This window comes from Danio rerio, chromosome 10, assembly GCF_052040795.2.
Source record: "Danio rerio strain M-AB ecotype USA chromosome 10, GRCz13ab, whole genome shotgun sequence".
NCBI classification, from domain to species: domain Eukaryota; kingdom Metazoa; phylum Chordata; class Actinopteri; order Cypriniformes; family Danionidae; genus Danio; species Danio rerio.
Window position 1 is genome coordinate 27,140,631 of NC_141030.1, and position 21,896 is coordinate 27,162,526.

The following is a 21,896-nucleotide window of genomic DNA, read 5'->3' on the forward strand; positions in this document are numbered from 1 at the left end:
GGTCTGTCCCTCGAGCATCCGCCTGTTGTTTGTAGCTTTAGCCTGCTAGCGCCGCTGGTCAGCTAAAGCTACCGACCTCTTTAACCATACACTTTTGACTTACTGGCTTTGCTCTTTACCCCGTAAAATGTCGCTTCCGTCTCTGTCCTTGTGTGCAGGAGAAGCATCGATGGAGGCGTTGGAGCTGGAGCTGGAAGAAGTGGAGTCCCAGATCCGCGCGCTGGTGGTAAGACGGTCGCGGCTACGGGAACGACTTCTCGTCGTACCTAATGCTAAGGCCGTCTCATCACCTAAGGTACGTGGAAATTACAACCACATCATTCCCTCTACCTCAACCCCGCGTCCTTCTCTGTCCAGGCCCAGCGCACCCGGGGCGCGGCTCAGCCAGGTGTCGTTCACGCCGACACCCGGCTACCACGGCGCCTGGGTGCAGCCGCGCAAGGTGCTTCCCAGATCCCGGGGCAGAACGTCTCCGCCTTTGTTCGAGATCTCCACGGAGAACCGCTTCTCCCCTCTCCGCGAGTCGGGTCCCGATGTGGCCATCATCGGTGACTCGATCGTTCGTCACGTCCGTGCCGCCTCCTCAAAAGGTAATAAAGTACGTACTTTCTGCTTTCCTGGTGCCCGTGTGAGAAATATTTCTACACAGATTCCAACCATCCTGGGCGCTGCCGAGAGCCCTGGTGCAGTTGTCCTCCACGTGGGGACAAACGACACCGGGCTCCGGCAGTCGGAGATCCTGAAGAAGGACTTCAGGAGCCTGATCGAGACGGTTCGACGCACCTCGCCCGCCACGCAGATCATCGTTTCTGGGCCGCTTCCTACCTACCGCCGAGGAAATGAAAGGTTCAGTAGACTTTTAGCTCTGAATGAATGGCTAATAACATGGTGTAAAGAACAGAAATTGCTCTTTGCTAATAACTGGAATCTTTTCTGGGAGCGTCCTAGGCTCTTCCGTCCTGACGGCCTGCACCCCAGTCGAGCCGGAGCTGAACTCCTGTCGGACAACATCTCCAGACTACTTCGCACCATCTGACTAGCAGGTAAAAATTCACAAAATTCACACTATAGCCACTTAGACTCTTGTTCACCCCACTTAAACATCAGTAACGCATATCTGGCGAATCCTATAGAGACTGTGTCTGTTCCTCGTATTATTAGATTAAGAAATAAACGTACTGTGTGCTCCAGGAAAAATCTAGTAAGAATCAAACCAGAAAAACCAGTAGAAAGTGAAAATACAAATTTCGTAAAACTTGGTCTCCTAAACATCAGGTCACTTGCACCTAAAGCACTTATCATTAATGAAATAATAACAGAAAACAATCTTAATGCACTCTGTCTCACTGAAACCTGACTGAAACAAAATGACTATATTAGCTTAAATGAAGCAACTCCTCCAGGATTCTTATATAAACATGAGGCTCGTCAAACTGGTCGTGGTGGTGGAGTTGCATCAATCTTTAGTGATTCCCTTAATATTAAACAGAGAAACGGACTTATGTTTAGCTCCTTTGAAGTATTATCGCTTAATGTTCAGCTTCCAGATACTATACAAAAACCTATGTTATCTCTCGCTTTAATCACCATATATAGACCCCCAGGACCCTATGTCAAATTTCTAAAAGAATTTTCTGATTTTATTTCTGACTTACTAGTCAAAACTGATAAAATGCTAATTGTAGGTGACTTTAACATCCACATAGATGACGCTAATGATACATTAGGGCTCGCGTTTATGGATTTAATACACTCACTTGGGATAAAGCAAAACGTTGTGGGTCCAACCCATCGCTTAAAGCATACATTAGATCTAATTCTGTCTTATGGAATCGAGGTTATTGACGTAGACATTATACCACAAAGTGATGATATTACAGATCACTACCTCTTACTATATAAGCTATGTTTACCTGAAATCAGCAAACCCCCTCCAATACTCCGCCCTAGTAGAACTATTGTTCCGTCAACTAAAGATGAATTTATCAATAACTTACCTGATCTCTCTCTATTTCGTAATGCACCCGCAAACTCAAATGATCTTGATGTAGTAACCAGCAGTATGGATGCCATCTTTACTAGTACACTAAATACTGTGGCACCCATCAAATTAAAAAAGGCTAGAGAGATTAAAACTATACCATGGTATAATAGTCATACTCGTGCGCTCAAAACAGCAACCCGCGCCCTGGAACGTAAATGGAAAAAAACTAATTTAGAGGTCTTTAGAATTGCGTACAAAGACAGTATGTCCAGCTATAGGAGGGCTCTAAAATCTGCCAGGACCGAGCACCTGCGCAAACTAATAGAAAATAATCATAACAATCCTAGATTTTTATTTAACACCATCTCTAAATTAGCAAATAATCGGTCATCCTTGGAACAAACTACTCCACCGCAAATTAGTAGTGATGATTTCATGAATTTTTTCAGTAATAAAATAGAAGGCTTTAGACAGAAAATAGGAGATGCCAAACTTTCTGCACCGGCTTATACTCCAAATCCTGTAAATATTTCATTAAATCATAATAATAACCTACACTGCTTCAAAATCATAGAACATGAAGAGTTAGTAAAAATTATAAATAGCTCTAAACCAGCTACGTGTATGCTGGACTCAATTCCAACAAAATTACTGAAAGAGCTGCTACCTGCTATAGGAGAACCTCTTCTTAACATTATCAACTCTTCTTTATCTATAGGCCATGTTCCAAACTCTTACAAGCTAGCTGTTATTAAGCCTATTATTAAGAAACCGCAACTAGACACCAACAACTTAGCTAACTATAGGCCTATTTCAAATCTTCCATTTATGTCTAAAATACTAGAAAAAGTTGTTTCCACTCAATTATGCTCTTTTCTGCAGACGAACAATATTTTTGAAGTGTTTCAGTCAGGTTTCAGGGCTCACCACAGTACAGAAACCGCCTTAGTGAAAATAACCAACGATTTACTCTTAGCTGCTGACCGAGGGTGCGTCTCGCTATTAGTTTTACTCGATCTTAGTGCGGCATTTGATACCATTGACCACAATATTCTCATAAATCGCTTAAAGTCTACAGGTGTCCAGGGACAGGCTCTACAAAGTCATACTTAACTGACCGCTACCAGTTTGTGAATCCTAATGGACAGCCTTCACAAATCTGCCCAGTAAAGTATGGGGTGCCTCAAGGATCAGTTTTAGGCCCTTTACTGTTTACAATTTACATGCTACCTCTGGGAGACATTATTAGAAGACATGGGATCAGCTTTCACTGCTATGCAGATGATACTCAATTATATATTTCAACTAAACCTGACGAGACGTCTGAACTTTCTAAACTAACTGAGTGTATCAAAGACATCAAAGACTGGATGACCAACAATTTTCTTCTCTTAAACTCAGACAAAACAGAATTATTACTTATTGGGCCTAAATCTTGCACACAGCTGATCTCGCAACTCAATTTACAATTAGAGGGATACAAAGTTAGCTTTAGCTCTACTATAAAAGATTTGGGTGTCATATTAGACAGCAATCTAACTTTTAAAAACCATATATCCCATGTCACAAAAACTGCCTTCTTTCATCTGAGAAATATCGCTAAATTACGAAATATGCTATCCATCTCAGATGCAGAAAAGCTAGTCCATGCTTTTATGACTTCGAGACTGGATTACTGTAATGCTCTATTTGCTGGCTGCCCAGCATCCTCTATTAACAGACTTCAATTAGTACAAAATGCAGCAGCCAGAGTTCTGACCAGGTCTAGAAAATATGATCATATAACCCCAATTTTATCCTCCTTACACTGGCTGCCTGTTAAGTTTCTTATTGAATTTAAAATATTACTTCTCACCTAAAAAGCTCTAAATAATCTAGCTCCTGTTTATCTAACCAACCTTCTGTCTCGCTACGAACCAACTCGCACTTTAAGATCTCAAAATTCAGGGCTTCTGGTAGTACCTAGAATAGCAAAATCAAGTAAAGGAGGTCGAGCCTTCTCTTTCATGGCTCCTACACTCTGGAATAGCCTACCTGATAACGTCCGAGGCTCAGACACACTCTCCCAGTTCAAAACTAGATTAAAGACCAATCTGTTTAGTAAAGCATACACTCAATGCATCACCTAGCGGGTTCCACACTGGCTTCTGCATCTTGCTTATATACACTATGAACAGCAGCTACGCTAATTATTCTCTTTATTCTCTATTTTCACCTGGGGATACTCATCCCGAGGTCCTCAGATTAGGCGGAGTCACTGATTGGATCCAAGATCAGCGACGTGATGATCCCAAGGATTCCATATCCGGGACCAGGCCATATCCTGAGCTGCTGCTGCGCTGATGGTCGTGGGGAGTGGAGAACATGTGTCTGATTCCAGCGACGCTCCAGGGACAGACGAGTCTTCATTGAGGCCATCTTCCAGCATAAACCACGGCGAATGAAGTTCTGCACAAGACTTTTGGCCAGCGGAGAAATTAAAATGGTCGTGCCCAACTGAGTCTGGTTCTCTCAAGGTTTTTTTTCTTCACTCCCATCAGGCGAAGTTTTTTTTCCCTCTCCGCTGTCGCCACTGCCTCGCATGGTTCAGGATTGGTAGAGCTACGCATCGATGAATTTGCTCTTCAGTGTTTGAACTCTCAGTAATGATTAAATCACACTGAACTGAGCTAAACTGAACTGAACTGAACTTAAACACTAAAACCTGAACCACACTGTTCCAGTTACTGAACCACACTGTTCCAGTTACTATGACCATTTATGTGAAGCTGCTTTGACACAATCTACATTGTAAAAGCGCTATACAAATAAAGCTGAATTGAATTGAATTGAATTTGCAGCAAGCATTTTTGTCGGGAGAGCTGTACGAGAATTAGATAATGACGGACTTTCTCTTTTATCAGTTAAGTTTGCTACCATTCAGACACATCGCCTATCCATGCTGCTGTGTTTGCCTATGTTTAAAATCATACAGATTACCGGCAGAACTAATGGTTGAAATAGATAGGCCAAGTGACCTGCTGCACTGCTATCCACTGTTGCTGCATTGAGGACCAGGGATTGAGAAAGAGAGAATTCCTCATGTACACTGAAATAAATATATTCAAAGATAATTCCTTGGATTTACTAATTTTTTTGTTGTTGTTGTTATGTAGTTGTAAACAATTTATTTGGAGAGAATTTAAACAAACAAATTAAGTTGAACATTATAACATTACATTTATTTGTTTAAATTCAACACAAATAAATTGTTTGCAACAGTTCTGCAGGCAAAATATTTTTTTCAGTGTATGGTGTTTATACAAACATGATATTCCTATGATTGTCAATTTGATATAACAAAGTGTGGTCATGTGTATATAAAATTATGAATAATAAATGTTGCAGGGCATTATATTCCTCACTATTTATTTATTTGCATTTTAACTTTGTAAACTATAAAATCTTGAGTCTCCTCACAGTTTGTCTCATTTTGTGAGCCAACTGAGAGTTGTTCTCTCCCCTCTTTCTCCCCCTGCTCTGCCATCCATGCTTACACCTCTCTCCGCTCGCGGTGGTCTACAGCCATCTGAGGTAGACTTTCATGACCCTTTAATGAATTAAACTACATTGTGAGATGTTTGTACATGATAAAAGAATGACAAAAAATAGCCATAGTAGTAAGGTGTATTCACAAACAACACAATAAATCAATAAACAATAAAAGCATATGTAGTATGAAAGCATATATTTCAATGATGTATAAAAGCATATATTTTAATGTGCCATACCATAAAACAGTCTAAAACAAACAGTCTATAGATATTTGTGTGCTAAACTATAATCTTTTGGTGAGACCCAGAAATTAATTTGGCATGACAAATATTTTTTTCAAAGTGTGTATTAAGTAATGATGGTGAAAGACATGATGACATGTGTTGAGAAAGTGATTTCAGAAAGCTAAGGAGCACCAACAGTGTTTGCTGTTCTTGTGTGTTTTTCTTAACATGCATCTTAGAAATAAAAATGTACTGGTTATTCCAAATGGTGATCACCTAAACACATCACGGTTTCAATATACAAATATTGCTGTAATAGTTTACACACAAAATTATAGACATGTGCATGATTTGAACTAAACTGCTTAAAATATGTTAATGTTAAAAATGAAAACTATTAGGGCTCCATTTTGACGGTCCATGCGCAGAGCGCAAAACGCAGGGCGCAAACGCTTTCAGGGCATGTCAGAACGCATTTTTGCTAATTTAAGGATGGGAAAACCCGCTTTGCGCCATGGCACATGGTCTAAAAGGGTTGAGTTTATTTTCCTAATGAGTTATAGGTGTGTTTTGAGAATCAACCAATAAGAGCCTCATCTCCCATTCCCATTAAGAGCCAGCTGCGTAATGCATAAGCGCATTTTGACGTAAAGTAAGCTCACTTTGGCTTTTGCTCTCGTGGATAGGGAAACCTTTACGCACAGACATCAATTAGCCCATAAATAATTAATTTAGTTTGTTAAGCGCAAATATTTGTTTCAAAACTATTTCTAAATTCACTTCTAATTTCTAGCAAACGAATAAATGAACAATAATAACCAAGTGTGGTCAAAATACTGAGTTATCTCCAAATACACCTGCCATGCCCCATATGGTCGGAGATTTGACAGGTGGACAAATCTAAGCTTGTTTTTAATAAAACAAATATGAATATGGATATAATAAATAATACTGCTAATAACAATAACATTATACAAAAGCAAATTGAATGAACTGAAAAGCCTCCCGAGATATATATATATAATTATATATATATATAATAAGATTGCTCTGCATCTTGTTTGTAGTGTGTAAGCCAGGCGCACTTTGCGCCAGACAATAGATCGACTTTGTTCTGGTCTAAAGATCAGACTATTTACAGTTTCTCAAAATAGCAACGCGCCAAAACACACCTGCTTTTTTAGACCAGAACGCCTACGGGTGCACAGATGCATTTGCTATTTAAACAGCGTGGCGCAACACCTCAAAATTACCCTTGCGCCGAGCTAAAAGTAGCAAAAGAGTATTGTGCCGCGCCTTGCGCCACATTGCGCTGGGTGTATGATAGGGCCCTTAAGCTTAGAAAGTGTTTTTATAGAAGCTCATTGAATTACTTTCTGAATTGTTCAAGTCGTAAAGTACTGTAAGTGCCATAAGATTTCACACCCTGACCACAGGTTTAGCAAACGGTGTTAAAAGAAGAAGTGCCAGCTACTTTAACACACTTCTAGACAGGAACAATGATCAAAACAGTTTCCAGCTCTAAGAGCAGAAATGTCTGAGGACATTTATAACAATGTGATCAAGACTGATTCTGAGAGAATGAACAGAGAGCGAGTGGAGATGACGGTGGATATCTATGAGAGTACAGACTGTGTGAGAGATTATGACTTCAGGACAGAGTCAAACAGACAACAACCAATTCAAAATACAGGTAATCACTTTAATCTTTTTGATAACAATGTAAACGGTTTGCTTGTGTGGTCCCATATCAGCATTATGTATATGTGGTGTTTAGTGTAAGATTTAGAGAGTGACTACAATAGTAACTGTCTCATTCCAGAGGCTGCATCCTTCGATAGATGTATTCTAAGGTTGCTCATTCATCATCTTAATAGGAAACTGATGTTGAGCACTGTAATGGTGCATTTCTGAAGTTAACTAGATAAAACAAGACTTTTTGCATTAATACATTTACTGGGCTTATTGTAACTTCCATTTTAACCACTTAATTTTACATAATTTGGGAGTTTACACACTGACCTCAGATCACTTGTTAGACTAAAGGTGCATTGTGTGATGAATAAACATAAATAAAAAAAAAATATAATAAATTAAGATAAAGATGACTTTTCCTCAGAAATAAATTTACTGTGCTTATTTTATCGACCATTTTCTCTACATCTACAGTAACCACACAACCACAATGGAGACCTTTAGTGAGACTTTTCTGTATGCATGTGAACAGATACAGGATGTCACATGGTTTTATGCATTGGCATGTTTGCCACATTAGCTTCAATTGCTAATATTAGCGACTCAACAGCACATGACCAGACAGTAGAAACAAAGACTGCATTAATTTACCATTTATAGATGACTAGCAAAATAAAAATGTCTCAGCCTATTTATGGCAACATAAACACTGATTCAAGACTGAAGATGGACAGGTCCTCTCATAGAAATCAAACAGGTACAAATACAAACACACTTTCATTTTTGTCAGATGAAGAAACATTTACAGTATATTCATGTCTGTCATCTCCAGGAAGTGATTCAGTGAAGACGAGATTCTCCAGAGCAGCTCCGGTGTATTTGGTGCTGTTGTGTTTCCTTCTGCTGACTGCAGTCATAGTGCTGAGTGTCTTCATCTATACAAACAACACAAACTACACTGAAGAGAGACGCCAGCTAATAACTAACATCACCAACCTCACAGGAGCCAAAGATGAGCTAACAAACCTTCTAAATGACAAAAACCAACTAATAAAGCAACTTCAGATTTTTGGTCAAGAAGGTAAATGACTTTAATCTGCAGTTAGAGTAAATTTGAGCTGCTTGTAGACTTGCAATGCTTCAGTGTATACTCTATATAACTGTTTTTTACCTACTGTAAGTAACAGCTGTGGGATTGTAAATGGAGCTAATAAATTAACAGCTGAACTTGTTTTGTTAACAGCTGTATGGTTTTATTATCAATCCAGTTTTTACTACTTTTCCAATGAGACAAAAAGCTGGACTGAGAGCAAAAGATACTGTAGAGACAAAGGAGCAGACCTGATCATCATAAACAACAAACAGGAACAAGTGAGTGAGCGATTGTGTGTGTTTGTGGTGCTTAGAAGAAGATAAAATGTGTATATACTGTCTATTGATTAAATAAATGTCGCATTGTTTCATTTGCTCAGGACTTTATTATGAATATCACTTGTAACAATGAATTCTGGATTGGTCTGACTGACATTGAAAAAGAGGGCACTTGGAAATGGGTTTATGGCAGTATACTGACCTCTGGGTAAGACATCAATTAACTGAAATTATCATGATCTAATAGATGATTCTTCACGACCAGTAGCATATAAAACAGCAGCACTGTACATCTAAAGTTGATCTGTTCATGCAGGTTCTGGGCTTCCTCTGGATCAATAACTGAGCCCAATGGAGGGAAAACAGAGAACTGTGCTGTGACCCATTTAAAAAAGCACCCTGAGTTAATAGGATGGCTTGATGTTACATGTAATGGTGCTTATCAATGGATCTGTGAGAAGAATATTTAACCAGTTACCAGTTAAGCAAGATATTTTTTTGTTTTGTTTTAATAGTTAAAATTAACGCCAACCCTAATGAAAATCTTGTAAAAGTCTTTAGGATCACTAAAGCAGGGGTTTTTAATCATTAGACAACATTGACCCTTAAAATGGGTAACCTTGTGTGAGGAACAACAATCCTAAAAAGTAAACTTACTGTAGCCTATGTGGCACGTATATATATCTTTGGTTAGTCCTGATATTCTAAGGCTTGATTTTTTTTTCTAATAATGACCACCATTAATAGCAGATCACTTAAATACGCTGCAAGTCTAAGTTCAAGTATCAAGCAAAACTTTGTGTACATTTTTTTTCATATAAATCAGCTGGTATTATCTTGCACAATTTATTGACCTAAATATAACTTCTATAACACTGTTGTAGTGTTCATAATTTTGAAAGGATTATTGTTTTGTACACTGGAATTCATTACAAAATTAAAAAAAATAGTTTACAGCTCTTGGCATTAAGTAATTCTTTATTTGGAGAGAAACCACATAAAAAGTGATATAACTGTATTCACCTTATTCTCATTCACTTCCAATCATTTTTACACGTTAAAAACAGCTTGTTTTGCTGCTTGATGTTGCAAATTGATATTTTCTTAGTATATTATTCTATTTTGTCTGTATAAACATGTAAACACTTGTTTATAGAGCCAGTAGTTGGAACGTTTTCAGCAGTTTTATTATTCCTAGTCATTTCTCCCATAGATAACTGAATCGGAAGTTCTAAAACAATTGCAAAAACGAGCGCACTTCTGCATTGAAGAATAAAATCAATATTACCACTTTGTTATACTTGTTGTATATTTGTTACACATGAAGGTATTTTTTGGTTAATGGCTCAAATCCAATAGTTAGGAACTGCTTTATCTTTGTAAGAACAACAGAAATTATTTTGATAAAAATCCTAAAATTAAAAAAAAGAGAAACTGGACTAAATGTAGTCTTTGTTTCTTTGGCTAAAACATGACAATCTAAAATACCAAGAGGAAGATTCCTCTGAGAAAGCTACATAGGTTCATGGCGGTTTCAAATGTTCATGTTGCGTTTCATTCCTGAAGTTTTTTCACAGTGTATTGTCATGATGTTGGCCTGAGCTGCAAAATTGATCCTTTAACAGGTATAATAACACAATCATTAGTATTATTGTTTATACATGATCAGAGTTAACAAATGATTCAAACTTATTAAATTCCAAAAGGATGATGAAGTAGCATATCTACAATTAGGCCTTATAAGTAAATAATCAGCAGTCAAATTTAAGATGGTCAAATGAAAGATATACTGTCTGTTAAAAAGCATTTTGTTATGAGTATTACACTAAATCATGTGACAACTGGGTAGGACATTACTGAAATATTAAGTAATTATAATCAAAATACTGGTTCCAACAGTTAGAATCATGTCATACAGAAAGCAACACAAATTGCATGGAATAGACTATACTGCTTAAAACCCTCCGCTGCACGTATTATGATAGATCTATATAAAATATATATTTGACTGTTTTTATTTTCCTAAAATGGTTTAACATGAAGTGCTGTAAAAAACAGAAATTTTAATTTTTTAAGGTACTTTATGAAATGTTGCCATATGGCAACAACTAATTTTGCTTATAATTAATAATTTTGTTGTTTGAAATGATTTAATTGGTGTTGTAGTATTATTAGCTTTAACACAGAACTTATAAATGACACCTCATAGATACTTTCCAACAACTTATATTCCAATAGCTTTCATTTAATTTATTCATTTTCTTTTCGGCTTAGTCCCTTTATTAATCTGGGGTTGCCACAGCGGATTGAACCGCCAACTTATGCAGCAAGTTTTTTACACAGCGGATGCCCTTCCAGCCGCAACCATCTCTGGGAAACATCCACACACACATTCACACACACACTCATACACTACGGACAATTTAGCCTACCCAATTCACCACTGTCTTTGGACTGTGGGGGAAACCAGAGCACCAGGAGGAAACCCACGCGAAGGCAGGGAGAACATGCAAACTCCACACAGTAACGCCAACTGAGCCGAGGTTCGAACCAGGGACCCAGAAACCTTCTTGCTATGATGCGACAGCACTACCTACTGCACCACTGCCTCGCCAGCTTTCATTTATTCCATTATTTTTTGCTGAATATTATTAAAAACAAACAAAATATTGTATTATAAATAATTACTCCAGTAAATATTATAACAAATAAATAACAAGTCTAATATATCCAGATGCATCAGAATAATGTAGCTACTAGCAATGTTTATATATTATACTATACACTGTACTACGCCTATCTGCCTCAGAGCTAACTTGAACTGTCTCCATCACTGCTCTTATCAAATGTACAATCTGGATCATTGTCATGGTCACTAAAACTCATCTCATCCTCACTTTCATCTGCAGAAAGAGCCAGTTCTGTGCATTTCTTCTTTCACTTACCATAGAACATGGTGGTGCTCGCTAATACACTGTTCCCTGTATTGATATCTATTCAAAAGTAGTGTTGCCATAAAAACTAGATTTTATCCATAATGCAAATGTCATTATCATACAACTAATCACCATTATATTACCAGCATTCCTGTTGTTATTGTTATGACTTAAAAGTTTACAGCTGACCTTGCTACTGTAGCTACTGTTGCTTATATTAGAAGTTCCACTACTGCACAGTGTTGCCATTTGGCAAACACATGCAAAAAACGAATTTGATAAAAACTTTTTTGAGTTGTGAATATGTCTCAGATTTTTTTGTAGATCTGACATAATTTAATCTTATGTTTTTATTGACATTTACATTTGCATTTAGCAGTTACTCACAAAAAATGCCAGTCTGTCAGATTTTGCGCTACAGGAAAACACTGCATGTTATGTGACTTAACCAAAGCACATCATTGGCACACTAACATCTTCTCTTTCCAACAACAACAATTTAATGTTGGTTATAAAGAAACAGTGGCAGAGAAATGAACATAAGTATCGTGTTGCCATTTGGCAAAAACATGCGGTATAGGGTTAAAATGTAAATATTCAAATGGCTACAAATTAAAAGTATTAAGCTTAGAAAGTGCTCTCATAGAAGTTCATTGAATTATTTTCTAGATTGTTCTAGAAAGTGTAAGTGTCTGATGTCTAAGTGTAAGTGTAAGTGTCTGATGTCACAGCATTTCACACACTGACCACAGGTTTAGCAAACAGTGTTAAAAGAAGTACCAGCTACTTTACCACACTTCTATACAGGAACAATGATCTGAGAGCAGAAATTTCTGAGGATATTTATAACAATGTGATCAAGACCGAGTCTGAGAGAATTAACAGAGAGCGAGTGGAGATGGCAGTGGTTATCTATGAGAGTACAGACTTTGTGGGAGATTGTGACTTCAGGACAGAGTCAAACACACAACAACCACTTTCAAAATACAGGTAATCACTTTAATCTTTTTGATAACAATGTAAATGGTTTGCTTGTGTGGTCAAATATCTGCATATTGTATATGTGGTGTTTAGTGTAAAAATCAGAGAGTGACTACAATAGTTACTGTCTTATTTCAGAGGCTGCTTCCTCCGAAAGATATATTCAATGGGTGCTCCATCATTGTCTTATTTAAAAAAAATAAAAAACTTTCCTTTAAATGTAGCCTCAAAATGCATCCCTTTTTTACTAGTTAATAAAGAACACAACCTTTGAATCATTCGTGGCCTCAAACAACCCAAGATTTAATGCGCATTAATAACAGCAGGGCATTTTTAAAAGAAAAACTCCCGATTACAGTTTTATATGTATGCATTATATTTTATTTTACTTAGAGATCTAATCACATGTTTAAATACAAAAAGAGTATGAAATGTCTTACTAAAAAGTGACAAATAAAAGTTAGCAAAAAAAAAAAAAAAATTCCCGTTTTATAAACCTTATTTTGACTTCAGATCGCTTAATATAAGTTTTAAAATCACTTTTGAGAAAAAAATCATTTAAAATTTTATTACAGCTTATTAATGGCAGCTGTTATGATTGCCTGGTGGCGAGATCTTTCCTCTACATTGTCTCATTTCAAAACGCTCAGTTCGGCCTGTGTGGATTTCGAAGGACTCACCTTTGAAGTTTACATCCTTCAGAGAATGCAGCCTCTGAAATGAGACAAATCTAATGAGTTTATTTATTTTTAGAATTTACTATTTATTTGTGATATATTTTGATAATTTTTTTTTTATTTTTTTTTACCAAACTGACTTCAATCACTTCTGCTCTGCTTTTCCCATGATTTTTCTTTAAAATGAATAATAATAAAATAAAAAAAACTAATGTTGAGCACTATAATGGTGTATTTTCTGATGTTAACTAAATAAAGCAAGGTGACTTTTCGCATGAATATATTTACCGGGCTCATGTTAACTTCCATTCTAACCACTTAGCTACATCTAACCACACAACCACAATGGGGACCTTTAGTGAGACTTTTCTGTATGCATGTGAACAGATACAGGATGTCACATGGTCTTATATGTTGTCATGTTTGCCCCATTAGCTTCAAATGCTGAAATTAGAGACTCAAGGACTAGACAGTAGAAACAAAGGCCGCATTAATTCATTATTTATAAGACCAGCAGAATAAAAATGTCTCAGCCTATTTATGCCAGCATAAACACAAATTCAAGACTGAAGATGGACAGGTCCTCTCATAGAAATCAAAAAGGTAAAAATACAAACACACTTTCATTTTTGTTCAATAAATAAACATTTATATTCATGTCTGTCATCTCCAGGAAGTGATTCAATGAAGACTAGATGCTCCAGAGCAGCTCCAATGTGTTTGGTGTTGTTGTGTTTCCTTCTGCTGACTGCAGTCATAGTGCTGAGTGTCTTCATCTATACAAACAACACAAACTGTGCTAAAGATAGGCGCCAGCTAATAACCAACATAACCAACCTCACAGGAGCCAAAGACGAGCTAACAAACCTTCTAATGGAAAGAGACCAACTAATAAAGCAACTTCAGATTTTTGGTCAAGAAGGTGAATGACTTTAATCTGCAGTTACAGCAAATTTGTGCAGCTTGTAGACTTGCAATGCTTCAGTGTATACTCTATATAACTGTACTTTATCTACTGTAAGTAACAGCTGTGGGATTGTAAATGGGACAAATATACTAATGGCAGAACTTTTTTAATAGCTGTATGGTTTTACTATCAATCCAGTTTTTACTACTTGTCCAATGAAACAAAGAGCTGGACTGACAGCAGAAGATGCTGTAAAGACAGAGGAGCAGATCTGATCATCATAAACAACAAACAGGAACAAGTGAGTGAGCGTTTGTGTGTGTTTGTGGAAGATAAGATAAAATGTGAATGTTGTCTATTGATTAAATAAATGTTGCATTGTTTCATCTGCTCAGGATTTTATAATGAAGATCACTGGTGACAATGAATTCTGGATTGGTCTGACTGACAGTGATGAAGAAGGAAATTGGAAATGGGTTTATGGCAGTATACTGACCTCTGGGTGAGAAATCACTGAACGGAACTGATCATGATCTAATAAATGATTCTTCACGACCAGTAGCATATCACAAAGCAGCACTGAACATCTAATGTTGATTTGTTCATGCAGGTTTTGGGCTTCCTCTGGATCAATAAATGAGCCCAATGGAGGGAAAACAGAGAACTGTGCTGTGACCCATTTAAAAAAGCACCCTGAGTTAAAGGGATGGCTTGATGTTACATGTGATGGTGCTCATCAATGGATCTGTGAGAAGTCCATTTTACCAGTTACCATTTAAGCAACAAAAAATGTTTTGTTTTTAATGTTAAGTTTAAAATCACAACACCAACCCTAATAAAGTGCATCTAAAAATGTTATCTAAAGTCTTCAGGATCACTAAAGCAGGGGTTTTCAAACTTTAGATGACATTGAACCCTAACAATGATCAACTTCATGTGAGGAACAACAATCCTGTACACAAGCTATGTAGCACTTTATGCATATCTTTGGTCAGTCCTAATTATCAGAGGATCGCCATTTTCTAATATTGACCACCATTAATCACAGATCTGTATAATACACTGCAAATCTAATCTTACATCTGAAGCAAAACATTGTTTACACAGTTTAGTTTTTTTGTTCATAGAAATCAGTTGGCGCTACCTTGCATTAATTTATTGAATAAACTAATAATAACTTCTATAATACTGTTGTAGTGTTCATCATTTTGCCAGGCTTATTGCTTTGTACACAAGAGTGGATTACAAAATAAAAGTAGTTTACAGCTCTTGGCAGTAATTAAAGTATTTATTTGGTGAGAAACCCCATAAAAAGTGATATGACTGTTTATTAACACTTTGTCATACTTAAATATGTCTGAAGTTGGCTCAAAACCAATAGTTAGGAACTGTTTTAATTTTGTAAGAACAATAGAGATTATTTTATATATAAAAAAAAAAAAACTACCAAATTTGAGGTGCAATTACTTCAAAAGTCTGTAAAGTTTCAAAAGCTTTACTTTATGGTGTCATTGTGCAATACATCTCACATAATTTGGGACTTTACACACTGACCTCAGATCACTTCTGTTCTGCTATTCTCATTGCTTCATTTATCCTAAATAAGTAGAAACAATAAGGCAATAAAAACAGATGTTTAGCACTATAAAGATGCATTTTATGATCAATAAATATAAATGAAAAATAAATACAGAAATAAAGTAAGATGACTTTTCCACATGAATAATTTTACTGTGCTCATTTTATCAGCTATGGTAACTATTAAGCTACATCTACAGTAACCACACAACCACAATGGAAACCTTTAGTGAGACTTTTCTGTATTCACGTGAACAGATACAGGATGTCACATGGCCTTATATGTTTGCATGTTTGCCACACATTAGCTTTAAATGCTAAAATTACAGACTCAATAGCACAGAACTAGAGAGTAGAAACAAAGACCACATTAAACCATTATTTATAGATGACCAGTGGAATAGAAATGGCTCAGCCAATTTATGGCAATATACTTGTGAACTATGATCCAACACCGAAGATGGACAGATGCTCTCTCAGAAATGAAACAGGTACAAACACAAACACGAATGCACTATTAGGTTTAGATGTATTTGGCTTAACCATCATTGGGTGGCTCGCCAATGAATTCGATTAGTCAAATACATAAAATAAGCATGTAAAATGAGATCTTATAAGGAGAAGACTTTAATGAAGTCAGTTTCTCAGCAGTGATGTTAACGTGCTTCTCTTTAAAGATCTTAAACCAAAAAACTACTGTGAGACAGTACTTTAAATCAACTACAAACCAGCTGTTTATTGACTTGTACACCTTTAATTTGTAGGGGCTTATGCACAAGTCATAACATTTGTATGAGTGCACCGCAACATATTACTAAAATACATCAATGCTTTTGGTTTTGTCTGATAAATAAACATTTATATGAATGTCTGCCATCTTTCAGGAAAGAAGAGAAGCTCCAGAGCAGCTCCAGTCTGTTTGGTGCTGTTGTGTTTCCTTCTGCTGACTGCAGTCATAGTGCTGAGTGTCTTCATCTATACAAACAACACAAACTCTGCTGAAGAGAGACGCCAGCTTATAACCAACATCGCCAACATTACAGAAGACAGGGACAAGCTACTAAGCATCATTACCAACATCACAGAAGACAAAGAAAAGCTACTAACCGACATCATCAATCTCACAGAAATCAAAGACAAGGTTCTAATCAACATCACCAACCTCGAAGAAGACAGGGATGAGCTACTCAACAAGATTACTACGTTTACAAAAGTGAGAAATGAGATATTAAAGAAGAACGCAAACCTCCTGAAGGACAAAGACCAACTAATAAAGCAACTTCAGGTTTTTGGTCAGAAAGGTAAATGTCTATAATCTGCAGTTACAGCTAAGTTGTGCTGCCTGTGCTTTAATGTATATTATATGTAATTGTACATTACCTTGTGTGTAAAACTAATAACTGTGCTTGTTCTCTTAACAGCTTACTATCAATCCAGCTTTTACTACTTGTCCAGTGAGAGGAAAAGCTGGACTGAGAGCAGAAGAGACTGTAAAGACAGAGGAGCTGATCTGATCATCATAAACAACAAACAGGAACAAGTGAGTGAGAGATTGTGTGTGTGTGTGTTTATGGTGTTTAGAAGCTAAGTGAGAGATGGTCAGATGAAATGTGTACTATATATTTTCTGTTGATTAAATAAATATTGCATTGTTTCATCTGTTTAGGATTTTATTATGAAGATCACCAGTAACAATGAATTCTGGATTGGTCTGACTGACAGTGATAAAGAGGGAATATGGAAATGGGTTGATGGTAGTAATCTGACGTCTAGGTGAGAAATCCTAAAACTAAACTGGTTTATGATCTAATAAATTAATTATTAAATGATTCTAACGACCAGTATCGTATCATACAGCGGCACTGAACACCTAATGTTGATCTGTTTATGCAGGTTCTGGGCTTCCTCTGGATCAATAACTGAGCCCAATGGACGGAAAACAGAGAACTGTGCTGTGACCCATTTAAAAAAGAACCCTGAGTTAATAGGATGGCTTGATGTTACATGTGATGGTGCTTATCAATGGATCTGTGAGAAAAATATTTTACCAGTTACCAGTTAAGCAACAAAAATGTTTTGTTTTCAATGGTTAATATTACAATGCCAACCCTAATGAAAATCCTTAGTTGTCCAAAGACGTCAGGATTATTATAGCAGGGGTTTTCAAACATTAGACGACACTGACCCTTAAAATGATCATCCTCGTTTGTGGAACACCAATCCTAAAAAGTAAACTTAGCCTATGTAGTTCTTCATACATATCTTTGGTTAGTCCTGATATTTCGAGGTTTGGATTTTTTTTTCTAATAATGACCACCATTAATAGCAGATCTCTAAAATACACTGCAAATCTAATTTCATGTATCAAGCAAAACGTTTTGTACACAGTTGTATTTTTTATTTTTTATATTAATAAGCTGGTGTTTTCTTGCACTTATTTTATTTACTAAACTGAAAATAACTTCTATAATACTGTTGCTAGTGCCAACTAGCGTTTCGGAAATGTTGATGCAGAGCAACAGAGACAGCTCGCAGAAGTATAAATGCAAAGCTACGCGCGTTGCATGCGCCGTGGGTTACGCCGGTCACTTGATGCAGAAGTATAAACCAGCCTTTAGTTTAAGTAAATTTGATGAACGCGATTGTGTGTGTTGATAATTCTGAAAGGAGTCGCTCACCGTGACCGCTGTACTGTGCACGTTGTTTCTGTGTGTGTGTGTGTGTGTGTGTGTGTGTGTGTGTGTGTGTGTGTGTGTGTGTGTGTGTGTGTGTGTGTGCGTTTCCTAGCAGCTCTTAACATTACTGACAGTGTAGGACCCTGTAAGAAGTCTATAGTCTTTGGTATGTGCCTTTAATGTACCCCTTGATTCTGCTTGTGAGAGACTGTTCTCACTCTCACCTAACATCATTTAAAAGAAAAGGGCCACAGTCCCTAATAATGTCAATAGACTGGACTGTCTTAGCAACTGGCTAAATGTTAAAGAGGACTAAGCAAAATTGTTTCTGATTTATAAATAATGTTTTCAGCTCACAATAAAACTTTATAATGAGTACAAATTGTTTTGTTTTTTTTAGTCCACTTACAATCCAACATGGAAATAATTTTTGTTTGGTATTGGCATTGATTGTTTTGAAATTCAAATGGTACTAACATGCCTGTGTTTTTATTTCAGCAATAAATATGGCTTTTCGTGATTACGAAAATTGTACAAAATCACAAAGAAAGTTTGATTAATTGGTTGTTATTTTTTTTTAATCAAATGACAGCCCTAATTTTTTTTAATATTTGCACTTTATAAAATGGTCTGCAGAAACACTTTGAGTAATATTCTCCCTTTGTTTGTGTCATCAGAGGGGGAAACACATTAGAGACGATCACTCATTAATTAGCATAAGACGTTAGTCTTGTTTTTGAATCTGCCACTATACTGACACATAGACATTTGCAGCTCCGCCCTCTTTAAAAAGAACACAATCTCAAATAAAGGAAAAGTCACCAAACAACAAAATTAGGATGAAAACCTAAAAGGTGCAGGTTCAAAAAGTTATAAACATTATTTGTGAGGTATTTTGAGCTGAAACTTTACACACTAGTGACGTAAGAGACTTATTGTATAAACTATTGATTCATTTATAAAAGAGTATATTCATAATGCTTCAAATGAATCGTCTTGATAATGAGTCTTTAGCCGTTTCGGCATGACATCGATACGAAACTTAAGCCCCGCCCAATTGTTGTGCGTGCAAACCCTGGAAAATTTAAACCTGCAGCCCCTCCCTCAAACATTGTAGCATATCCTGGTTGAATCAAGTCATGAAGACGCTGTGCTCAGCTGGATATTACTGGAAGTGTGAGGAAAGTTGGTGTTATTTTCTCTACCCAAAGATAAAACTGTGAAGAGTCAGTGGTTGAGGTTTATTTTTGCAAAAATATCTCAGCATTATAGCCCAACCTCGTGCTGTTCCCATCATTTTTCTGACAAGTGCTTCTGGAATTTACACGCTTACAACAGGGGATTCGTTTGCTTTTTGTTAAAGGAAGGATCAGAAAATACTATTTATGTATGGGACTTTGTCAGAGTTTGACAGGAACTTAATCAGTACATGGATCAGTGGATCATGGATCAGTTTCTTCCTCCATTTCACAAATGTAAGTAAGTGTGATTAAAATGGTTGCCTCCTTGTTTTCTCTAGCTTGCAAATTATGTATTTAATTGTGTTTTGTTACTTGTAAGCGCTTGTACTGTATCAGGTTAACTCTTTAAATTCTCATATCACATCTAATGCCACATTGAAAACACGATGCATGCCACTTTGTTTACGGATTTTAATGCGTTTGTGAGCTCGCGTTCCACTGCTGTTTGTCGTTGCTATGGCCATCTCCAGCTGATCTTGCACACGTGCAACAGTCAAGGTTCAAAATAGTTCAGCTTTTGCCACTGTGTGGATTAATACTAAATGTGTGTCATGGTTAAGAATAGAGCAATATACTATTTGGTGGTTGAAAATAGGAGAGTTTTCCAGGATAAATAACAAATTTGGTGGGTGGCTGGAGATGGGTCTAAAATACAGGAGACTCCCGGGAAAAACAGGAGTGTTGGCAGGTATGTTCACACATAAACTATGCACACTGACTACTTCAATATTGTTGCTGGGCATTTCACTCTGTCTCACGTTGAATGCTGTCAACCAATCTAAATAGGCTGTCAGCAGTCCAATCAGCGCAAATCAGCTTCGCGCTAAGGAGGGATTTGGGAACAAATAAATTGCTGAACGATTCATATGGGAGTCGCTGGGATAATTAGGTAAAGTAAATGCATATTATAAGACAATGAAAGTGTAATAGGGGCTCTTTAATAGCATCTAAAAAATTACATCAGCTAATAAAAACACAAATATACAAATGATGAAACTGTACATAAGAAAGAAAAAAAAACATTCTATCAAGTGTGCTGACAATGAAGTAAGCTTCAAATGCAGCTTTATTAGACAAAGACGGCCAGATAGACAAGGTCAATTTTAATCCAATAGAGTAATCCAAAAAGACTGACAATGGTCAGGGCAGGCAGAAAGCACTTCAAAATTCCGAATCAGTCCAAAATCAAAACAGGTAAATACAACAAACAGGAAAATGCTGGGTGGTGCACACTAACAGTAATAAAAGGCTGAGGAATTGTGTGTTAGTGACGTGACATTGTGCGCCTAGGCTTCGAAGCATGTATCAAAAAAACGATACATCTTGCAGTGAAGCAGTGTACCGGAGCTTGATTCGTTTTGCCATAATCACGTGATCAGTGACGTCCGAAGCTTCATTTACGCCTTTACCCACTGACTGCTTCGAATTTTGATTCAAAGGTTTAAACAACCTCATGGGTTAGTAAAGTGTATAGCGAGAGATTATGGCGTCGATTACATACATTTCTACTGTTTCAAAGCACTGCACTGGTCCCACACACCAGTAATTAAACTAAAATGCAATAGTAATTTATAGTATATAATTTATGAACCATCCTAAAGTTTATTAGTGTATTTTTTACAACTATTTTTAAAGAAAACCACTTCACATCAAAGTATAGTGTTTAACGGAGACCAGCTGTCAAGTGCAGGCCAAAAGCATCACTCACATAGCCTCCTCCTTAGAGCATTCGCCTTCCATGCAGGAATCGCTGGTTTGATCCCCATTTCCAGGTTTAGTTGAGACATGAAAAATGTAAACACTTTTGAATACCTTGGATTTACTACAGTCCTCGGTGGTGTAATGTAACATACCTTATTTGTAAAAACTACAGTTATTGAGTAATTTGTTTTTATTACTGTTAATTGTTGTATTTGTACATGAATGAGTTGATCAGTTGTGAACATTTGACATTTTTGCAACACAGTGCTTTCCAAAACCTTAACTAGCAGAAGTCCTCATCGAGCTTTGATTTAGAAAGTTTTGAGTAACGAACCTTTTTCAAATCGAGCGCTTTACTGGTTCAGAAAGCTTCATTTCACCATCACTATTGT

General features: G+C 36.8%; 5 protein-coding genes across 27 annotated transcripts in view; 4 read left to right on the top strand and 1 right to left on the bottom strand.

The window, feature by feature from the left end:
- cadm2a (cell adhesion molecule 2a) overlaps window positions 1-21,896 on the bottom strand; it is a 755,249-nt gene that overhangs the window by 358,586 nt on the left and 374,767 nt on the right.
- LOC147842075 (uncharacterized) lies at window positions 21-4,301 on the top strand. Of its 2 annotated transcripts, none has more exons than XM_087270655.1 (2): window positions 21-1,043; window positions 4,228-4,301. In XM_087270655.1, exon 1 carries the CDS (start codon window positions 128-130, stop codon window positions 1,034-1,036), a length of 909 nt encoding a protein of 302 aa, XP_087126781.1. In that variant the 5' UTR covers window positions 21-127; the 3' UTR covers window positions 1,037-1,043; window positions 4,228-4,301. The 2 variants fall into 2 exon arrangements, with proteins under 2 accessions (XP_087126781.1, XP_087126782.1); XM_087270656.1 differs by lacking the exon at window positions 4,228-4,301 and having other exon boundaries at window positions 21-846; window positions 949-1,291.
- zmp:0000000924 lies at window positions 7,047-9,764 on the top strand. 2 transcript variants are annotated; one of them, XM_087270662.1, is made up of 6 exons: window positions 7,047-7,435; window positions 7,912-8,194; window positions 8,270-8,518; window positions 8,681-8,808; window positions 8,910-9,016; window positions 9,125-9,764. In XM_087270662.1, the coding sequence occupies exons 2-6, from the start codon at window positions 8,098-8,100 to the stop codon at window positions 9,276-9,278; spliced, it is 735 nt and encodes a 244-aa protein (XP_087126788.1). In that variant the 5' UTR covers window positions 7,047-7,435; window positions 7,912-8,097; the 3' UTR covers window positions 9,279-9,764. The 2 variants fall into 2 exon arrangements, with proteins under 2 accessions (XP_087126788.1, XP_087126787.1); XM_087270661.1 differs by lacking the exon at window positions 7,912-8,194 and having other exon boundaries at window positions 7,165-7,435.
- Window positions 12,643-15,988, top strand: LOC137496619 (C-type lectin domain family 4 member E-like). Its single transcript, XM_087271540.1, has 4 exons — window positions 12,643-12,675; window positions 14,431-14,610; window positions 14,705-14,811; window positions 14,920-15,988. The coding sequence occupies exons 1-4, from the start codon at window positions 12,643-12,645 to the stop codon at window positions 15,086-15,088; spliced, it is 489 nt and encodes a 162-aa protein (XP_087127666.1). The 3' UTR covers window positions 15,089-15,988.
- zmp:0000000937 lies at window positions 16,194-19,097 on the top strand. Its single transcript, XM_087270657.1, has 5 exons — window positions 16,194-16,378; window positions 16,772-17,188; window positions 17,309-17,427; window positions 17,554-17,660; window positions 17,781-19,097. The coding sequence occupies exons 1-5, from the start codon at window positions 16,276-16,278 to the stop codon at window positions 17,947-17,949; spliced, it is 915 nt and encodes a 304-aa protein (XP_087126783.1). The 5' UTR covers window positions 16,194-16,275; the 3' UTR covers window positions 17,950-19,097.